The following is a 22,123-nucleotide window of genomic DNA, read 5'->3' on the forward strand; positions in this document are numbered from 1 at the left end:
AACTTCACGAGAGAGCAGTTTGGCCCTTAAGGCAACAGCTGCTGCACTCAAGATTCTTGGAAAAGATGTGGGAGATCAGGATCAACTGCAATCCTTTTAAGCACGTGGAATGCTTTGCTGCCACTTTTAACTTGTCAAAAGCAGGGGTTCTGCCATAACCAAGGCAGCAATCTTGAGGACTGTACCACTTTAGGCCTCTGGAAGGGGCTCATGATTAAACTCTTCTAAATACATACCTCACCCCAAATCACTTCACAATCAAAAGTAGGGTGGTAGGGAGAAAAGGCTAGAATCCTTTTGATACACCAGTTCTCTGTGGTGTAATTTTTATATAGAACATTCAGTCTGAAGAAGTGTGCATGCACACGAAAGCTCATACCAATGACAAACTTAGTTGATCTCTAAGGTGCTACTGGAAGGGATTTTTTTTTATTCAGTCTTATGAACAGGCACTTGCAACCTTAAACCAAACAGCCCAGAGACAGGTTTTTACTGCATCTGTATTACCACGATAAATGCCAAAGTTAAAGAAAATATCAAAAGAGTGAGCCCAGGTACCTAAGGGTAGGCTTTTGAACCTGAACTCAAAAGCAGGGGAAGAAATGAGTAACCTTTTGTTTTGAAACCAAGATCAAAAATAATGGATCAAAGAGCAGAGTTGCAATTCTTAATTGAAGTAACAGAAGGATCCATCTACTAAAGAATTAACTGCTGGAAGCTAGTCTTCATTGGGCAAACACTTAATCAACAGGCTGGCATAACCTCCATAGCAGATTTGGAGGTCATGGGAGACAGGGGATGGGAAAGAATAGCTGGAGCTTGTCTCTTCTCCCATTCTGCTGGAGTCCACACCCACCCTGCTCGCCCCATTAAAGACAGAAGGAAGTTTCAACAAATTATAGAAAGTTTAAAAGAAGTTAAAGAAGGCTCCTCTCAAACAATATGAGCAATAACCCTAGCTGCAACGCTGGAGGAAAGAGGTGATGTAAACGATTTAATGTAATTTAAGTAGGCTTTATGATTTTTCTAAGTGAGTGCAGGCTTTGTGGCTACAGGCCTCTTTTGGTCTCAAAGCCATAGAGTTTAAAAGCAGGCAACACATTGCATGATGATTATTTTCCCAGGACCGTAACACTCCTTTGGACTGAATCCAACTAAGTCATCTCGGTGCAGACTAATCAAAATCAATGGGTAGGATAAACTTACACCCACTGATTTCAGTGAGTTGACACTGAGTATTATTAGTTGGATCTGGCCCAATTTCCACATATACACTCATATTCAACAAGTGCCAGCATAATGAAACAGAGGAAGACTGTTCCTTGCTCCAGGTAAGCAGCAGCAACAACATCATAGGAGAAAGACCAACCTCGCTCACATGAATTGCCACTTCCTCCTTGGAGGCACCAAGGAAAGCGCTTGTGATCCATCAAAGTTGGCTTTGATCCATCAACAAGGTCATGTCAGCAGCTATCAAGCCCTCAAGACTCCACCATGTTTCCCTCCCCGCAGCGTTTGACCAGCAGAGGGCAAACAAGCCAGAGCTTCCAAGTGCTAAGGGGGAAGAAATGAGATGACATCACACTTGCTAAGTAGGTATTATTTATTAAGGCTTGTATTCTCCTAGAGGAAAAAAGTTAATCTGATTGCTGTCCCATTACTCCTTACATCGGAAGCAACAGTCCAGAGACAAAGCTATATGTTCTAAATACAAGTCTAAATGATACAGCTTAAACTTTCATTTAAATCGGAGGTCCTCTTGAGTAAGTAGATTTCAGAAGATATTTGCTTTCTAATATAAGTAAAAGATCCTCTACAATAAACACGTGCAGGTTCGATGTGCTAGAGCAACAGGCATGAGCATCAAGAATTCATGCTTAATTTTGAAACTCCGGTTGGTGGCCATTTCTTCAATAGCTTCCTCATTCCACAAAAACATGACAGCAAATTCCGTTTCTTAAAACAGTTGTTTTTACTCATCCAACAGAAAAAAATAGACACATACACACAGTTTTAAACATCTGAAGCATAATCCATCATATGAGTCTGTACTAAGATTCTATATTAAAGCTCACCATAATTGGTATAAAATTTTAAATGACATTTTAGAGAAGGTGGGTGAAGAACAAAAACAGGGGACAGATTAAAAATGATTTAATGGGTATTAGAAAGCTGAAAAAAGCCTTTAAAAGCCACATTGCCCCCAAACCCCTGCAATGCTGAAAACATTTAAACCATTAAAAAACTACAACACAAAAAAAATGATGGCAGAGAAAATCTCATCTTTTTGTTGCAGGATATGATATAGCAGGTGCACACAAAATTCATCAGATATGAACGAAAATCTGTTTTTAGACTGCATGAGGAAGAACCCAAGGGGAACATTTCTCATGCAAACTTCATTGAAAAGGACTGAAAATTATGCAAGTGCAAAATTGCATTTGTACAATTTTCATCTATGCAGCCCATGTGAGATGTGATACTTGTGAATTGTTCCCTTTTCATTTTCTACAAGACAGAAAAGTGCTTTCAGGATTTTTTTTAAAAAAAACCAATCAACAAAACAGATAAAAAGTGAACTATACAAAGAGATCTGAACTTGCTGCATTGTCAATGCTTTTGACTTAAGATGTTATTTCTCCAAATAAATGACAAAAAAGTAAAACACACACAAGGTTGTTTTTTGTATGCTTGCCTTGAAAGAGCAAGACAATTTTGGAGACTGTTGAAACAAGAGGATCTGCAGTACATAAATATAAAATTATAGTGAATTTTCAGATTAGAAACATAATTTGTGTTGAAGGTAAAAAGTCTTTGGGAAATACTAATATTTATCAGAAACTTCAATTATAGATGAACTTCTTTAACCATTAAAAAACCCCAGCAAAACACCTTTATTTGTGGATTCTACAGCATTTTACATAGAAAAGGTACAAATTAATGCATATTCACTAGGGCAAAAAAACCAAACCAAAAAACCAAAAACCAAACACATACTACAATGTACTTAAAAGATGCAACAATTTAATTTCCCCTGCACAAAAAGATATTGGAGCTGAAAGTTTTAGTCTCCTGATGCCAGAATACAGCATCAGAGCAAATTTTTAAAAAGATTCAATTTTTCATAATCAAATTTAATATCAGTTCTAGTATATATATATATTTATATATATATTTATAGCAAACCATATATATGTTTATTCTTATTGTTTATTTCGATTCTGACGTTCCTGTAAAGAAAAAAACATCGTATTAGAACACTTATTTGTACCTGTTTTAAGATGCACTGCCACGACCACAGATTTATAGTATCGGGACATATAATTCTCTCCGTGTGTCAGGAGTTTTGTTCCATGTGCACAACGAACAAGGATGCAACAAAAATCCCTCATTAAGGGGACACAACTTGGGTTCTACTCTTATGCCACAAACATTTTTTAAAAACTTAACTGTGATCAATGGTTGGCACCCGTCTCTCTCAGGAGACAATGAAGGAGTGTGCCTTGGTAAGAACTCAATGTGTTCTTATAAATGAGCCTTTGGGTATGAACTCAAGCGTTTAGTGTGGCAGCGCCTGAATTTTGGAACTCCCTGCCTATTGAGATCAAGCAGGCTGCTCCACTGTACTCTTTGTGGCACCAGCTAAAAAACAGTAAGCAGTAAACTAAGTAAACAAATAAAGTCAAACTGGGCCACCAAAAACAAGACAATGGCTTCTATATTCTCAGCAAACTTCCCAGTATGGAGAAAGATGTTTGCTTGCGAATTAAGATATAAAATACCCTGCAAAGAACCTCACAATAGACACTGGCCTGTACTTTTTTCACTAGCTTGCTAGTGAGTGATAGAAAAAGAAAAGTTCACCCCTCCTGGCAGCTACCTTACAGCTCAGTATTGACCAGTGGCACAGTTTATCTGTCTTTCCAAAAGTGCATGCCACTTCTGGTTACCAAGACAGAGAGGGGTGAGGGAGTAGGGAGTGCAGTGTGAGCAAAATGGTGGACTCAATCTTGCACCCTTGCTGCTGTGCCAGCACCGCACTTCCCCACTGCCTCCCAAACTCCCTGTTTTGGTAACTGGCAGTAATGCACATCTTTGGGAAGCCAGGCAAGCAATGCCGCCCTTCCCATGCCACTACTGGCACAGAGCCAGCCCCCTAATTTGTCAACATGAAACTCCATACACTTTTCAAGAAGCCTGCAGCTTGGAGCTACTGAGCTTAACCACAAGTCCCAGTTTAGATGATACATTAAAAACAGACATTGGCTTTGCATGGTCTTGCCAAGCCAAGGTGTGGTTTAGCATGTCATGTGAATGCAGCCAACATAGTGAAATCAGACACCCTCTTTTATCATTTTGCAACTGCTTTTTTTAACCTAGTCTGGGACCGATATGCTTTGGCTGCTCTGTTCATTTTACTGTGTTTTTTTTAATCACTTTTAAATCTTTGTCAGCCACTCTTGAGAGTCCTTTGGCTGAAAAGCAGGAGAAGAACTATTGCAAAGTCTCACAAGCAAGCAGAAGGGGACTCGGGACTTGTGTTTCTTTGACCACAGTCCACCCCACATCATGACACTGGACCATGCAAGTCCCTAGGCTTTTTGAAAGAGGCTCACTGGATCCCAGCCTGCTACTGTTCTTTAGAAGAAAACTACGGCAGCCTTACTGATCACCTAAACAGGCCTGCTCTTCAAGTTTGAAGGCACACTTTTATGTCATGAAGAAACAACTCCAAAACTATGGCCCGAAGTAGTATTTTAAACTTGACAGTGGCTTGTTGTTTTGGGAAAAGGAGTTGCTGGTCAGAAAAACAACAACAAAGACTGCAAGAAACAGTGACCTTGCTCGCACCAATTACTTTCTGGAAAGTAGCCTAAGAATTTTGCTTTTGCAATATCAGTCACTAGAATTTTTTAATACAAGCATTAGGCTAAGTCTATAATGCTGGAATTTGTTCTGTATATTATTCTGATATACTTAAGAGGCGTAAAAAAAAAATCCACTGCTGTATTTTCTAAAGCACTACTCATAAAACCAGATCCCACACTTCCTTACGAAAACAGTACGTTATCTCCTACTCCCCAGGGAATTGTAAAATGGAGGCATTTTAGGTAAGTCAAGGGAAACTCATTCAGCCTTACTTTTTCCCTAGGAAGCATTACATATACAGTGGTATCTCGTGTTGCGAACGGGATCCGTTCTGGCGGCCCGTTCGCAACATGAAAAGGCCACAACATGAAGCGCCACATATGCGCACACACGTGATGCAATGCAGTGCTTCTGCGCATGTACAAAACACAATTTAGCGCTTCTGCGCATGCGCGCAGGTTACGAATGTGCCAAACCCGGAAGTAACCCGTTCCGGGACTTCCGGGTTCGCCGCATCCGTAACCTGAAAAGGTGCAACATGAGGCAGACGTATCATGAGGTATGACTGTACAACACATTCCCAGGTTTATCAGCAATTCATGGAGAAGTTCTCTTAAAAAATATGAATAAACCTGGAACCTAAAGCAACCAGCAGCTGAGACAGCCTCCTCATCAGGTAGGAGCAAGGGTAAGGGCAAGGGCAAGTGGAGCAGCTGAAAGGAGCACATCTGACTTGAGAGGTCAACTTGCTGCCTAGACTTGGTAAAGATGTACAAGGAGCATTCTCCAGACTGAAGCTGAGGGCACTAACCCTAATGCCTGAATCATGTGCCCTTTTGCCCAAGCTGATGGAAGTACTAGATCCTTGGTCTAGTTGTCCCTCCAGTTCTCCTACATTCTTGGCTCCTTTAAATCCATGCTCATTACTGCTTTTATGCTTATCTTCTTTCTATTATTATTATTAGTAGTAGTAGTAGTCCTTTATCCATAAATCTCAGGGCTGTTCACAACATAAAAGTACAATATATTCCCAATGAACTGCATTTTGCAATTTTTGAGGGTAATTATTTGAACAGATTTTAATTTTCTGCCTTCTATTACAGTGGCGCCTCGCTAGACGAATTTAATTCGTTCCACGGGTCTTTTCTTATAACGAAAAATTCGTCTAGCGAACCCCATAGGAATGCATTGAATTTTTTTTGATTTTTTTTTGCCCATAGGAACGCATTAATTGAATTTCAATGCATTCCTATGGGAAACTGCGATTCGCTAGACAAATTTTTCGTGAAACGAATTCGTCTAGCGAGGCAACCTCCACTAGAAAAAAACCTTTCGTTAAGCGGAAATTTCGTTAAGCAGGGCATTTGTTAAGCGAGGCACCACTGTATTGTTGTACTGTACATGTAAAGTGGAAGGAGGGGTTACACTAGTAAAGAACCATTTACTTTAAAGTTAAAGCTGTTCAACCCCGCTCTCCTGGGCCTTCCCTCGTTGAGTTCAGTTGAAAAAAATCTCTCTGTAAATTTTGCAAGTTACTTAGCGGCTGACTCCTCAGTCTTACATGTGACCTGTAATGTTTTATTAGAAGGGTACAAATTCAATTGCAATGGGTATTAAAATACTGGGTGCAGTTGATGAGTACTAACAATGACATCAACTTTACTGAATACAGGTCAAGATCCAAACAGCTGTATTTGTTCCACTCACACAGGGAGGCTTTTAAGCTTCCTCAAATGAGACCTCCAATATTGTGGGGTGGGGGGAGGCTTCCCCAGAATGACATCTCACAAGGCACAAGAGATTGTCTTCAGAATGCATTCCTGCCCCTGCCCGCAAGCAGACATGGCAAGTGGCAGTGGATGGGTTCGGATTCCACCCATACTACTTCTAGGATGGAAGCCAAATCTGACATCTTAGACCAACTAGCAGAGATTATGTATGGATGCTGTGGATCTCTGGAAAAACCACAAGACGTGAAGCATGGGCATTTGCTTTTTAAAACAAATCAGAAGCCCCTTTCAAGCCCTTAGGTCTCTCCCCCCGCCCTGCCCTCACATATTTCCACAAGTTCAGTAAGACATTCTAAAGTCAGTTTACCTTCCGCACCACCTCTTCCTCCTCCTGGCGCTTTTCGTAATGGGAAAAGTCATCGAAGATAGAAGTTGTGTGCTTGTACGTAGCAATAATTTTAAGCACTTGTTTTGCTTTTTCTAAGGGCACCTCCTGAGTGTCACGGGAGTTTGTAACTGGTTTGTTGTCATTGTTCTCCAGCCTGATGTGTCGGAGTTGGTTGTTGGGCACATCTTTTACAAAGAGCCACTTGACATCAAACTTCCCCTTCCATTTGTCCTGAGACCAGACACCAGCACTGGTGCCATAATCTACCGGCGACCTCATTTCCGCCACTCCACAGAAATGTCCACTGCCATTGACACTGAATAATAAGTAGACTGGACCCTTACTATTCATAGAGCGGAAAGCACTGTCCAAACGCTTGTTGCCATGCTCTGTGCTACACCAAATGGAATATTTAATGGAACGATGAATATCGTCCTCAGAATAGCTCTTTATTATGAACACGCGTCCATTTTTAAGGTTCCATTCAAAATCCTTAGGGTTATAACTGTGAGCAGCTTTCAGTTTTTCAAGGACAGGGTGGGATTCGCTGCCTGGGATGGAGTTTGCTGGGGTACTGCCAGGAGAGTTGTTCTCATTACCAGTTCCTCCACTTTGGCCAAAAGCTGCATTTCTGTTACGAGGCGCCACCCACCGGTTTTGAGGTGGTGGCGGCGGCTGAGGGTTCTGGTATGGCAGCTGGGCCAGTGGAGGTGGTTGGGCAGGAATAGGCTGAATGATTTGTGGCTGTGGGACTGATTGAGGAGATGGGATCTGCTGAGGAGTTGGAACTTTGGCCACAGGTCCCTTATTGTCCCAGGTACCAATATCCATGTTATGTTTGATAGGGGGTGGAGGTAAAGCCCCTCCTATCACAGGCCCACTTTTTGCTTTCATCTTGGGCTGAGGCTTTGCGGGTTTGCTAGCAATTGCAGCCCAGGAGGTTGGCTTAGATACCGGCAAGTTTATACTTGAACCCCCGTTGCCGGACAAAGCGCCTGTCATCCCAGCACTGTTGACCACAGAACCTACTGTTTTCACGGCAGAAGCTGTGATGTCCCCACCAATCTTCAGTCCAACCATTCCCTGCTCGATGCTGTTCATTCCAGGAGCTTTGTTTAGAGTATCATTATGAAATCCTGTCTGCCCGTCCACCATAGTACCACCGAGGGAACTGGGCGGGTAGCTGTAGCTGCTTCCATAAGCTGAGTTCTGAGTCTGCTGCCCTTGGGACCCACTTGTTCCCCATGCTGAGAAAGGTGGGTTTTCAGGGAAAAAATTGAATCTGTGCGGGTAAATGTTGTTCCCCAGTCCACCAGGCTGTCCAAAAACAGCATCATGCATGAAATGATGATCACCATTACTGAGCTGTCCATAGGGAGTGAGGTATGGAATAGGAGGGTCTCCTCCAGTTGACCATGGTGCTTCACTGAGAGAGTAGGGATAGCTAATAGAATGCGGGTAATAACTGGACAGGTAGGGATCTGTCATTGATGGATAGCTGTTATTCTGTTAAAGACAAGAAAAGTAATTTCAGATTCAGATATTCACAGTGTTATTCAAACTAGAAGAGATGCTTCAGAAAAGTACAAATCTGCTGTAACTGAAAGAGCTATCACATGCCCTCAATGTTTAGAAAGGTTTAGTATTAGTTCACAAGCGTTACAACAAACAGTCTCATGGGTGAATCTTGGAGACATGGAGAGGTGTCCCCCCCCCCAGGCAGCCCCATTATAATTCTATTACTATATTTTACTTGCTTGTAGATCACTTTGAGACTGTAGAAATAAAAAACTTTTTGAAATACATAATTAATAAACCTAAACCATAAGCCTTGTCTTCTCTGCCTTCAGCGGGCACGCTAAGCCAACTAGTGAGTTGTGACTAAAGTAGTTTCACAAGATGCCAGTATTTCAGCACATTAAGTTAGTTGGTAAAATCAAAGTGTATGAAAAATGTGATACTGTGCAAGCAATCGCAAACATTCCTTGAGAGAAAATATAACATAAATGCAAGTTCTAGTAACATTTCCAACCCCAATTATTGCAAATGCACAAATCTCGTATTTGACTCTCCTCTTTCTCAGTTTCAACTATGTGCTAGAACATGTCACTTCCGCTTCCCTGAAAAGTCCTGGCACTTTGCAATCTTCTCCATTGCTCTTTGGCCCATGGCTCTGGTTATTTTGCATGCTCATTAATCTCACTAGCATTTCTCACTCAGATTAATTCAGTTTGTCTATTAAGAATTGTTCTCATCATTCTTCATCTTGTCAGCTATTTCAATCACATTTTACAACTCACTGGTTCTACTTCACATCTCTCAATCTTCTTGTCCTTTTACTCTACCGGCCGGCTACTGTGACTGTCGTCATTGGCTCTAACAAGGGAGTTCTTCAGTTCATTTTATTTATTATGTTTATATCTACCCTTCCACCCAAAGGAGCCCAGGAAGACAAATTTGTTCTCAAGGCAGGGATGGGGAACCTGTGTATCTTGGGATATTGTTGCCATCAGTCCCAGCCAGCCTGGCCAACAGCCAGGGATTATGGAGTTTTAGTTAAAGAACAGCTGGTGGGCCATAACTCGCCATTCCAGTCCTAAGGCACCATGCCTCCTTACCTACATTGCCCAGTTTCCTGTTACGTTCCCTTCTCTCACAACCATGACTAATCACCTTCTTTCAACCTCAGTAATAGATTCTCCCACTCTTTAAGTTGTCTTCTCTCATGAACCTTGAAAACCTTTCTCCATGTCATTTCTACAACAGCAACCTTTTATCACTCTTTTTTATTTAGCCTTTACACAGCTCCTTTTCCCCTAGGCCAGTCACAACAGCCCAACTGGACCATATCAAAGGCCCACCTGGTTTAGCATTCTCACAGCGGCCACTCAAGATGCCCATTGGGAGATTCCCAGCAGGGCATGAGTGCAACTGTACTGCCATCACTTGTTCTTCTCGGCAACTGAGGTTAAAAGGGATACTGCATACAAATACAAGTAGTACACTTCCCTCTTGACTAGTAGCCATTGACAACCCTGTTCTCTGTGAATTTGTCTAAACATCTTTTAAAGCAAAGCTGGTGGCCATTACTCTTGGAGTACCAAACGGCACAGCTTAGTGATATGGGCATATTGAAATTGAGTATTTACACAGGGTGATTTGCATCATAACATTTTCATATTCCCTACAGAGTGATCTGATTTAGTTTTTTCTACTTGTAAACTGAACATTTTGAAACTTGTCAAGCTCTTCTCATATTCTCATCAACAAGGCTTCCTCCAGACCATTTATTAACAAGCTTAAAAGGACACATGCCAATATTAGTACCAAAGAACCCCACTTCTTACACCCCTCGAGTGTGATAATGGCCAATTCATCCCTACTCCCCGTCTTCTGTTCCTTAACCAGACCTCTTATGACCTGACTTTGGCTTTTTGAAAATCTTTAGCTTTTTGAAAATCTAAGTAAATAATGTCTACTAGATCACCATTATCTATGATGGTTGGCACCCTCAAAGAACTATAAAAATTTGATGGAATTTATCTTTGCAGGAGTTATGCTGGTTTCTCATCAAGATTTATTATTCTAGACGCTTGGTAATTATACCTTTAATAATGTTTTCCACCAGTTATCCTAGAACAGTTGTTAACCTGCCTGGCATGTAATTTATCTGATGCCCCTGAATTCCCTTTTAAAAAATTGGTTTCAGAGTTTCCTGTCTTCAAGTATGAAGGCTGATCTTAAATGACAACTTACTTGTCAGAAGGTTAGTAATTTCACACCTAAGTTATTTAATAACTCTCAGCTGGATGCCTTCTAGTCCCAGTGATTTGCCGGTTTGTCAATAAGGCTTAGTTTGTCACCACTGCTGGCCTCAGTTCCTTGGACTCCCAAGTTAGTTCAGGCACCAGGATCTGCCTTACCTCTTCGACAGCAAAGACAGGTGAAAATAATTCACTCAGGGGTGTATCCAACTAAGTCCTACTCAGAGCAGGACCTTAAGTTGGATACAATCACCAGCTTTGCTGCAACCTCCTTTAGCACATCTTTGGACTCCCTTGTCATCTAAAGGTCCAGCCAGCCACCTAGTCAGTTTTCTCCTTCTAATGTATTAAAATAATCATTATTCTGGAGTTAACAATACTGTATTATAAAGTTATCTTCCCTTTCCTTCCATCCACCGTGCAGTAGATTAATCCCTTTTCAGGCACCAACCAAATACACTGTTCCTACAGTCCCATGACTGATACTTCAGAAATAATAAACATACAGTAAGTCCTCAATTTATGCATGGGTTTTTACGTTCTGGAGATCACACCTAAAGCCAAAATTGTGTATAGTCAAAGCACATTGGCAGGTGTGATTGCCAAAGTCTTCTTTCCCAGACACCAGTCTGCTTTCTGTTCCCTTTTTAAACATTTTTTTGCCAAGTGTGTAAAGCTGAATGTGCACAAGTTAAAATTCAAATAAGTTGCAGGCATAATGTACTTTATTGTGGGCTTACTGTACTTTATTTTTTATTAATCTATTATCTATTTTATATGAATATTTCTAAATGTAAACTCATAAAAAATATGTCAAGGTGATGTACAATAAAATCATTAAAACTATACAAGTGTAAAACATAGAACCAACCCCCCCCAAACTTAATCAATTTAACTCTCTACACACAGTTGACAAAACAAAATACATTTTCAACAGACAAAAAAGTATCAGGATTGTAGGCACCTGTCTGATTTCAACAGGAGCAGTGTTCCAAATTACTGGTGCTTCTATGCTAAAAGAGATGCATTTTATTCAGTGCCATTGGATACCAAAAATGTAAAAAGTAAGCATTAATAATTCATAGGAAGAAACAGTGATTCCTGCCTACCAGGTGATGCTTTTACACTTTGACACCCTAACTTTGCACTACAGTACATCTAACCGTGGAGACTTTTGCTATCTTACAAGACCACACACCATTCAAGCTAAAAGGAGCCATAATTACAAGTGACCTAGCATACGTTCAACCTCAGGTATTTTTGATATTCTAACCCAGGGGTAGGCAAACTAAGGCCCAGGGGCCAGATCCGGCCCCATCGCCTTCTAAGTCTGGCCAAGTCTGACGGTCCGGGAATCAGCATGTTTTTACATGTGTAGAATGTGTCCTTTTATTTAAAATGCATCTCTGGGTTATTTGTGAGGCATAGGAATTAGTTCATATTTTTTTTCAAAATATAGTCCGGCCCACCACATAATCTGAGGGATGGTAGACCGGCCAACGGCTGAAAAAGGTTGCTGACCCCTGTCCTAACCTTTCCAGCACAACTTTGTGACTTTGTGACCTGATGCTATCTAGTAACTCCAAGTCTAACATTTCCATGTGCAGCCTTAGCAGAATAAAGCCGTTTTTCTCATCTTTGGTAAATTTCCCCACTACAGTCGTACCTTGGTTTTTGAACGCCTTGGTACTGGCCTTTTGGCTTCCAAATGCTGCAAACCCGGAAGTGACGTTCCGGTTTGCAAACTATTTTTAGAAGCCGAACATTCAACATGGTTTCCGAATGGCTGCAGGAGCTTCCTGCAGCCAATCAGGCGCCACACTTTGGTTTCCGAATGTTTTAAAAGTGAAACGGACTTCCGAAACAGATTCCGTTTTACTTCCAAGGTACGACTGTATTTTGCTTGCCCTCTGTCACATGATCCTTTAGTAACACTTTGACTACTAAGTTGCATTTCATCCAATTTCATCTTAACTTTCTGGGTTGCTGTTGTTTATACACACTTTCGGGTTTCTTGAAATTAAAATCCTAATTGGTCAATTTCACCTTTTTCACCTGTTATGGGTTTCTGATGTTGTATTACAAATGTGCAGCTTGGCAGTTAAGAGTGTATGAAAGATTGTAGCATGGCAAACCAACTTTATTGAAGATATTTATTTACAAGCTTTTCACAAAGAAGTTGAAAAAGTAACAATTATACCTATTTAACAAAACAGCATGGCCTGTCCACCCCGGCAATAAGCTTCACCTATGTGAATGCCACACAGCATACAGACAGGGCTTTCTGCTGAAAAAGTGGCCTGGGTCTCATCGGCAGGCATTGCCCCATCAAGCTTTGCTGAAAATTCCAGTACAATTACATGGAAGGACTGTGTCACAGTAAGGTAAAGGTAAAGGGACCCCTGACCATTAGGTCCAGTCGTGACCGACTCTGGGGTTGCGCGCTCATCTCGCATTATTGGCCGAGGGAGCCGGCGTATAGCTTTCAGGTCATGTGGCCAGCATGACAAAGCCGCTTCTGGCGAACCACAGCAGCACATGGAAACACCGTTTACCTTCCCGCTGTAGCGGTTCCTATTTATCTACTTGCATTTTGACGTGCTTTCGAACTGCTAGGTTGGCAGGAGCTGGGACCAAGCAACAGGAGCTCACCCCGTCACAGGGATTCGAACCGCCGACCTTCTGATCAGCAAGCCCTAGGCTCAGTGGTTTAACCACAGCGCCACCTGGGTCCCTTTTGTGTCACAGTAAAGGACCATGCAAATAGCTACCAGCTCATACTGGACTTCTTCCAAACTACTCTTACCCAAAGAAATGATGGATCAGTTCAGATTATTCAAGCAAATTACTCATGCACTGTCAATACTGATACACATGCCTACATGGAGAAGTACTGGAAGCTATTTTCTGAGATGATTCCACTGTTAAAATATTCCACTGATAAAAATATTCTGCCTTGGGGGGTCTGTTAAAATTTGAGCATGTCATTTGTTCAAGATAATACCTATACATTTTTAAAATTCAGACATTTAAAACTCTTTAATACACATATGATATTGTTATTAAAAATGAATTTCTACAGGCCATCAAGAATATGCACCATATAGGTTCCAGTACTTCTTTTCAGCAATTAGTTACCATCAGTTACCATCCTTAAAGAGCAGAGCAGTAAAAGACCTGAAGGTAACCTAGTTCATCACCCTGTAATAAAGCATGATTCTCCATATCTAACTATTCCTGGGATAACCCTATATCACGTAAGTTACAACATGGTAGTTAACAGAAAGGATCAAACCATGATATGCCCAAGCTACTTAAAAGATAAGGGATAAATTCAGCTGACAAGGGAAGTGTGTCAAGCAACACTTTACTGGGGAAGACAAAATTCTCCAGAGTCACTAACACAACTGAGAAGGAAAAGTGTTTAGAATCCTCAGCAGCAGTGCCATGCAAGTAACTTATTATTATTATTTGGCCTTTCTTAGTTGCTTTATACAGAAAGAAGCACATCAAGACAACTTTACAACAAAATAAAACTCTCATCATGAAAAAGAAACCCCCAAACAACTTGCCTATTTTAAGTGTTGGGCTAGAACGAAGTGTTGAACATAGGCAGCTGGGCTGAAGTGTGTACCAACTAAGTTAAATGTCAGTTCAACTATTTTCACAGACTGGCCTTTGGGGAGCCAGTACCTCTCATACAGATTTAACTCACAGGGCTATCATGACAGTTAAATGAGTTAAGAACTGTAAATAATTTGGCAAGCTGAAAACTGCTAAATAAGTCTATAGTTAAAGCTGTGGTCTATAGAACAGTGAATGAAAACAGTTGTCCCAACTTTTAAAATAATGCTTCAGCTACTTAATCCATCTACAGTAAAGTTTTAACCCCAAGGGTTTTGAAGGTGTTCACCTCATTATATGGGTGAAGCATGCTTTTATACTTCCAATATAACCAATTCATCTATGCAACTGAGGATCAAACTACATGTGATGTTTTTCTCCATTATGACAACTCCCGACATTTTTTTTTGGGGGGGGGGAGTATGTGTATGTGCCTGGGGTGGGAGGAATCATAGCTGTGATGGGAAATGGTTGAATCCTTTACCTCTGATTCAAACTACACCCCTGAAGCTGCCATTATCCCAAGAGGGAAAACTCTGCATCAAACAGCAGCTTTGGGGGTAACTTAAGTTGAAGGATCAATGAAGGGGTAAAAGGGTCAGAACACCCTCCCCAAAAGCCATTTATGGTGCTGCTGATGATGAATAGGAGCGTGGGTGGCGACGTGGTCTGAACCACTGAGCCTCTTGGGCTTGCCAATCGTAAATTTGGCAGTTTGAATCCGTTCAATGGCGTGAGCTCCCACTGTTGTCCCACCTCCTGCCAACCTAGCAGTTCGAAAGCATATCAGTGCAAGTAGATAAATAGGTACCACTGCAGTGGGAAGGTAAACAGCATTTGCATGCGCTCTGGCTTCTGTCACGGTGTTCTGTGTGCCAGAAGTGGTTTAATAATGCTGGCCACATGACGCAGAAAAAGCTGTCTGCAGCTACCTCAGCCTGAAAGTGAAGATAAGCACTGCATCCCATAGTTGCCTTTGACTGGACTTAACCGTCCAGAAATCTTTTACCTTATTATTATTATTATTTCAATTTCTTATCCACCCTTTACCACAAAGTCCCAGGGTGGGTTACTGCAGTTTAAAAAAACAATACTAAAAAAACTTTATAACCAATTACATTCATAAGAATATGCTGTCCTGGATGCTTTTTGTAAAAACAAAACAAAACTTGGGAGTCCCAATCATGAAACCCCCATGCACAGCTTGTCCTCCTTAAGTTAAAAAGAAAACAAGAAAACCCAAAGACCTGCTGAATGGCTAATGACTTATTGCAGTTTGCTGGCACCTTATAGAAGCAGCAGCAGGTGGAGGAGGAGATCTCTTCTCCACACTTAGAAAATATATGGCAAAAATGATGTGCAGTCAGAAGTTTTACATAGAAGAGCTGATTGCTTGGAAATACAGTATGCTCCCCACAACAACATTCCTCAAAATCATGGGCATTGTATGAATGCATATTATGCATAGTATAAAGTACAATTTAACAGCCTGAAATGGAGTTTACATCAGCTACCTTATACGAAACACCTTTATAGTTTTCACACAAATTCATTTGCTGAGGTATGTACCCAATAAGCTACTGGGCTGGGGTTTCAAGATCAAAGTTTTACAAACATTTTAGATTCTTACAATTCTCAGCATTAACTGTGATAGGATCTTTACTTCTGAACTGACACATGAGTGAGCATTGACTCAGCTGAACCAGTGGTTATTTGTTTACCTGGAATCAGAGGGAGTGCTACATCAGAATGAATGTTCTTTGGCTCTCTCTACAATATATTAGGATGATTTCCTTAAAAAAAATTACACAACTTTCTGATCATCTTTACTCTCCAAAAGCCCCCACTTTAAAAAAAGAAACAAATAATAATTTTAGCAGTGCTAACTAACCTGATTTGACTGCCCAGAAAGGTAAGGCTCAAAATCGTTGTCGTGAACTGTATCTTTCTGATGAAGAGAACCATTTTGCACTGAAACAAAAGAGCTGAAGTTATAGCCGTGTACATTCTTGAAGTTTCAGTAAGAACCATTTCCTAAAGCACAGTGACAGCATATGTAAACAAAGCAGTTTTTATCCTATGGCATTGTAAATTCAGACAAGGCAGAGGGGTCAGATTTCAACAAGATGGGGAAAAAATCTTTCACAGGAACGCTAAATGCCATTGTTGCCTATAAGACTAGTTTGAATGACATTTACTGAGCAGCTTGCAAGCTGGTTTTTCAACAACCTGCAACACAGCTTTGGCAAGAACAGGAGTAACATTCATACAATGTACTAACATACTCTTCGCCTGAGAAGGAAGACTAGAGAAGCTTAGCAAGCAAGAGCAGAAATCTGAGAGGCCTCCAAGTCAGCATGGCATGCCAGGAAGAGGTCAATAAAATGCTAGCTAAATGGTCTTTAAAGTTCAAGTCTTGGTATCCTTTATGTAGAATGGAGACTCTATACTTTCTCATAACAATCTGGATTATTATAGGTATTGCTCTTTATTAATGTATAATAACTAGCAAAAATATCGGTTTTTTAAAGACAGCTTTTCAGACTGCAGTCTAAGGAACCCTGGGATTCTTGCTTATCACAGGTTCCTCACTGAGAAGACCTTCAACACAGACAAGTATCCCTGAAAGACAGATTGACAGTTATTAAAGATTTCCACTGTAATGTGCAGCTTCAGGGGAGTGCTACGCATGGTCTTAGGTGCACTCAGTTGACACAGGGATACACTGAAGCCCAACAAGCCTGGCCAGTACTTCATGTCTGCTGCAGGAAGCCTACAGCAATCCTCCATATCCAGAACTGTTCACAGTGTGCAGGTGTTTGATGGCAGACCACATGATATGAAGATAGGAGGTTTCAAAGCCACTAACTAGTTAACACATGTGCGTAAGTTACCAGAAGAGTTTTATATAAGTAAAACATAATAAATGTTCAAATACCACCTTAGATAGATATCAAAAGAATAACTTTTAGGGGGGGAAACACTCTCCTCTTTTATGTGCACAAAATCAGAAGTCTTCCTTAAACTATGCAAAAATAAATAAATTAAGCCTTTATGAAACTACAAACCCCCATACTAGAAACAAATATTATAGCTTAGGGCAATTATGAGTTTTAAACGGCTTAGTGTAACAAAATAAGAGAAAGCATTTATACTTAATTGTTAGGGAGGGATTAACCACAGAGCAAACAATTAAAACGCTGTAGAAGGGCACTTCGAGAACACTAGACAGAAGATGCCAAAGCCAAGGACCACTGAAATCTATGGGCTCTAGCATGCCTAACTCTGTTCTGGGTTGTGCTCAGGGATCCAGCAAACAATAGGAAACTGATGGCATGGCGTGGCTAAGCAAAGGATACTTATGGCGAAGTTTTCCATATTGTCTACCATGCTTACTTTTTAAAGCTGTTTTTAAATCCCTGTTAATGTTGTTGAAAATATACAGGCTGGAAAAACTTCCCACAAAATTTTAACTCCAAATACTAAACTAGTATGAAGAAAAGATCTGGAAGATGATGCTAAACGATTCCACAATTGCTTGTGGAAACAAGAACGACTCATTTGAAGATGCAAATTATATGGTACTTTTGATTCTGAAGTATTGTGGTCCGCCCTTAAGTTTCAGAATTGGGTGGACTATAAATCTAAATAAAATATGTAACAGCATGATCCAAATGTGAGGCTATTTGTTCTCCTATATTCAGCTGTGTCAAATGTTTCTATTTTATACATAATCTCTGCATTTTGCAGTCGAGGAGTTTGAACTTTGGGGTGAGTGCTCCAAAAATAGTTTCAGTGGAAAAAAGAGCAGTGATGTGTCAACTCCCATGACCTATAATCCCATAACTACCAATAATACTCTGGTGACAGAAGAGGAAGTGGCCTAACTACAATACAAAATTATTACAATCTTGGAAAATTTACCTATTTTATCTATCCTTTTATACAAACGTAAACAATCCTCTTGCAAAAATAAATAGGTATGCATCGTTGTTTTCAAACAAAAACTGAGACAAATGTCAGCACAGAAACAGTGGTGTGAAAACATACAAACACTTTAACACATTGATCCTAATCAAACATCCTGAGTAAATGCCACTGAAATTCAGTAAGACTTACTTCTGCACAGGATCTTGTTGCATTTTAATAAGATCTGTTTCAACAGTGAAAGCCAAGTTTCATCCAGTATATCTACTTTCTGAACCATCTATTTTAAATTAAAAATTTCCTTACCTTTATTATCTTGTCCTTTCGGTCTCTGTGATGTCATAAGCACATGTTCAGATAAAGAAGAGAGATAGAGCAGATAATATGTCACTTCCTGAGCCACAATAAAGCAAAAGATCATTCCAATTTAATCCATGATATATAAAGAATATATAATATTGTAACCTACACTGACAGACAGGGCAAAGCCATGTAAAGTCCTACAATTCCCAACCACAGCCCTTTCTTTCTGGTCTTGGGTTTCTGCATCTGTTACCAGTTTAGTCAGTCAATATGTACAGGGAACCACCTCAAAGTATTTCTTGCTAGTTCCAGCTAGAAATGGTCAATGGCACTGCATGAACAGTATTCAATGACTCCCAAGAAATTACGGTAGTACAAAATGAACATTCAGTAGTATTGCAGGATGACAGTAAAGTATTGAGCATGGTATTTTTAAGAGAGGGAGAGGAGAGACTCCTGTTGCATTCAGGTCCTACATTTAGGCTTTCCAGAGGCATATGGTAGGCCAATGTGAGAACAGGATGCTGGACTAAGTGAGACATTGTGCTGATCCAGAAGGCTCTTTGATGTTTTTAGAAACCCCTCGCAACCTCATGAGACAAGGTTGGGGACTGCAAGGCAGACACACACTGGAAAAGCACTACGACTCAAGAGCAAAGGCAGAAACAAAGAGAAACAGATAAGGGAAACACCTAGCTTTAGCATGTGTATGAAATGCCAAGGGAGGAATTGCTAGGGAGAGATAACAAAGAAAAGAGCAGTTGACTTCTTTGGAACCTTCAGGAATACCTAAAACCTGCAGGGGGATAGAGTAGCCACAACAGTTTACACAGGGGGTCACTGTGGACACACATGCATACAAGGGCCTTTCCTGGTACCTACAGGGTCCCACTTTCCTGCTAAAATTAGACTTCAAAGAAACATCCTATTGCATTCAATAGAAAAGTTTGCTCTGTGTGTTTTGCACGCATGACAGTTTCTGTGATTTGCAGGTATGCCATTAGGCCCAAAAAGGTTTATAAACAAAGATGTGGGAAATGTTGTCTGTTAAGAAAGACATATGAAGAGGAACACTAAAGTTTTGGGCATCTCAAGCACAAAGAGAAAGGTGGAAGGGAAGGTAGCCACATCTCCAAATTTAAGAAGTAAAGCAAAAAAACAAAAACAAAGGTAAGTCTTGTAGAAACCAGAGAAACACCCCCCCCTTCAGAAACAAATCAAGAAGTAGCACATCAAAGAATGACATATACACAGGGTAAGAAAGCAAGAAATAGGTGGGAAATAAAATTGAACACCCTAACAAAGGGCACTTACAGTAAGCATCAGAAAGGATATTTAGGTACCTTATCAAATTTATTATGGCATGAGCTTTTGCAGGCAAAGCTGATGAAGTAAATTTGTTAGTCTTTCAAGATGCCACAAGTCTCTCTGCAGTTTTTACTGCAACAGACATAGTTACACCTCTGGAAAATGCATAGCCTTGGTATAGTTTTATGGCTATGACCCTGAGGTTGCTGGTCCAAACCTTGTATCAGCCACGGTATCACAAGGTAGCCTTAAGCAAGCCACCACTTTCTCAGCCACAGACACAAATATACACTATTTACCTACTTTACAGAATGATTGTTAAGAATTACTGAGTTAATAGAAGACCATTTGAAAGTCCTACAGAAATGTCATGTATGAATAAAGGGAGCAGTTCCCCACAAAATCGAAGACAGCAAAGAGAAAAGTTCCTCCAGGAGAGGAATGTGGAGCATGTATTTCAAAGAAAGTGGAAAGATCCAGAAAGTGGAAGGGGAGCTGAAGATAAGTAATACAGGCCTTACACTGGAATACGGAGCTTGTGGCCTTCCAGATGCTGTTGGGACTCCCAATTCTCCTTATTCCTGACTTTGCTAGCTGGGGCAATGGAAACTGTAGTCCAGCAACATCTGGAAGACCATGTTTCCCATTGCTACCCTACACTGTACAGCTTGAGTGGGGAAGAGATGTGAAGTTTTTGGTACATGAAGTGCATCCCAAGGCATGTGTGCATGTACATCTTTCAGAATAACACTTCATGAATCTGATGAGATGGACTATAGTCCATGCAAGCTTACGCCCTAATACATTTATTAGCCTTTAAGTCGCAAGACTTTATTGCAACATCCAGTTACCTTTCCTCAAAAAGGAACCATACAATGACTGCAGATGTCCAGTTCACACATTGCACAAATGCAAACCCTGGTTTGGAACCAAGCGTATATACTGTACTCAACAAAATCACGGCCAATTGCAGTTCCTCTCAGAGGCACATATGTGTTTATCTCACCCTCACATTAAGCACGCACTTAATGTACACAACCTTCAGAAGCACAACGCTTGTAACAGCCCCTGCGAGGGCCTAGTAGTGCGTGTGACACAGCCAAACTCTTACGGGACCGAACAAAGGCCTGGAGGGGGAAGAGGCGGAAGAAATAAAAGAAAAACCTCATCCCTCCCGCCCCTCTAAAACGGACAGGGCTGGATTTGCATAAAACGGGAAAGAGAAACAAGGGCGAGTGTGGATAAGGCGGGCTGGGTGGGTTGCTTATGCTTAGGCCCAGGAAGAATTAAAGAAGCTCAAGGTTTAAATTGCAAACAGAAGGAAATGCCGGGAGGGGGGAAAGGGGGGGTTGTGGGCGAGCGCTGCCCGTTCTTCCCTCTCCCCACGCCCACCCTTGATCCGCTTACCTGGGGGTCAACGCTGGTGGCAGACATCTCTCATGCGCGCCCTGAAGTGGTGGTGGTGGCAGCGAGGGGGGGGAGGGACCGGGGAGGGGAGGGAGGAGAAACAAGGAGGGGGCGGGGGGCAAGGCCGGGCGCGGGTGAGGAGGGCAGGGGAGAAGAAGGGTATGGGTGGGTGTCAAGAAACCCAGACAGAGAGAAAAGGAGATGGCTGGAATGTGGGTGGGTGCGCTCCCCCCTCCCGCTTCTCCCAGGGGTGGGGGGCAGGGAGGGAGAGTCGTAGGGGCGGGGGCGCGCTGCGCACGCGCGTGGCAGGAAAAACGAAGAGGATGGGGGTGTGTGGTGAGGGGGGGAGTCTGAGGTCAAGGGAAGGAGGGGAGGGGGGAAGGAGGGCTGCTGCTGCTGCCGCCCCCCCGCCCTCGTGCGTGCGCGCCCTCGCCGGCCCGTTCGTGCGCGCGCCCGTTCCACCTCCCCGCTCCCCTCACATCGCGGGCCTCCTCCTCGCGCAGGGCTGAGGGAGCTGCCGTTGCCTCCGCTCGCTCGCTCGCCTCCCTCTGGGCCTGAGGGAGACAGGAGAAGCCTTTCTCCGACCGCTCTTTCCTTATCCCCTCTTCCCGAATCGAACCGCGAGCCCGGTTCGGGCGGCGGAGAGAGAAGGAGGCAGCGGTGCTGCAGAGATGTATAGATATGTATCTATATATTTATATATATATATATAAATTTGCCTGCCGGAGGAGCCTTCCAACTCCAATGGCGGCGGGGACCGGGCGGCGGTGACGTCAGCGCCACTGCCGCGCGGGGCATGCCGG

General features: G+C 41.8%; 1 protein-coding gene across 2 annotated transcripts; it reads right to left on the reverse strand.

Annotated features, from left to right (window-relative positions):
- Window positions 1-1,585: 1,585 nt before the first annotated feature.
- Window positions 1,586-22,107, reverse strand: YTHDF1 (YTH N6-methyladenosine RNA binding protein F1). 2 transcript variants are annotated; one of them, XM_035122852.2, is made up of 5 exons: window positions 21,321-22,107; window positions 18,609-18,633; window positions 16,267-16,346; window positions 6,967-8,493; window positions 1,586-3,230 (listed from the first exon to the last, which is right to left on the reverse strand). In XM_035122852.2, exons 1-5 carry the CDS (start codon window positions 21,345-21,347, stop codon window positions 3,204-3,206), a joined length of 1,686 nt encoding a protein of 561 aa, XP_034978743.1. In that variant the 5' UTR covers window positions 21,348-22,107; the 3' UTR covers window positions 1,586-3,203. The 2 variants fall into 2 exon arrangements, with proteins under 2 accessions (XP_034978743.1, XP_034978741.1); XM_035122850.2 differs by lacking the exon at window positions 21,321-22,107 and having other exon boundaries at window positions 18,609-21,268.
- Window positions 22,108-22,123: the final 16 nt, after the last annotated feature.

The sequence above is a fragment of the Zootoca vivipara genome, chromosome 7 (genome assembly GCF_963506605.1).
Source record: "Zootoca vivipara chromosome 7, rZooViv1.1, whole genome shotgun sequence".
In the NCBI taxonomy this organism is placed as follows: Eukaryota; Metazoa; Chordata; class Lepidosauria; order Squamata; family Lacertidae; genus Zootoca; species Zootoca vivipara.

Excerpts from the sequence above, each read along its gene's own strand:
- YTHDF1 (XM_035122850.2), bottom strand. The coding sequence starts at position 18,723 with ATGATCTTTTGCTTTATTGTGGCTCAGGAAGTGACATATTATCTGCTC. Across the intron at positions 16,347-18,608 it reads GAAAGGACAAGATAATAAAG|TGCAAAATGGTTCTCTTCAT; the intron begins GTAAGGAAATTT and ends CTTTTGTTTCAG. Across the intron at positions 3,231-6,966 it reads AGGAAGAGGTGGTGCGGAAG|GAACGTCAGAATCGAAATAA; the intron begins GTAAACTGACTT and ends TTTTCTTTACAG.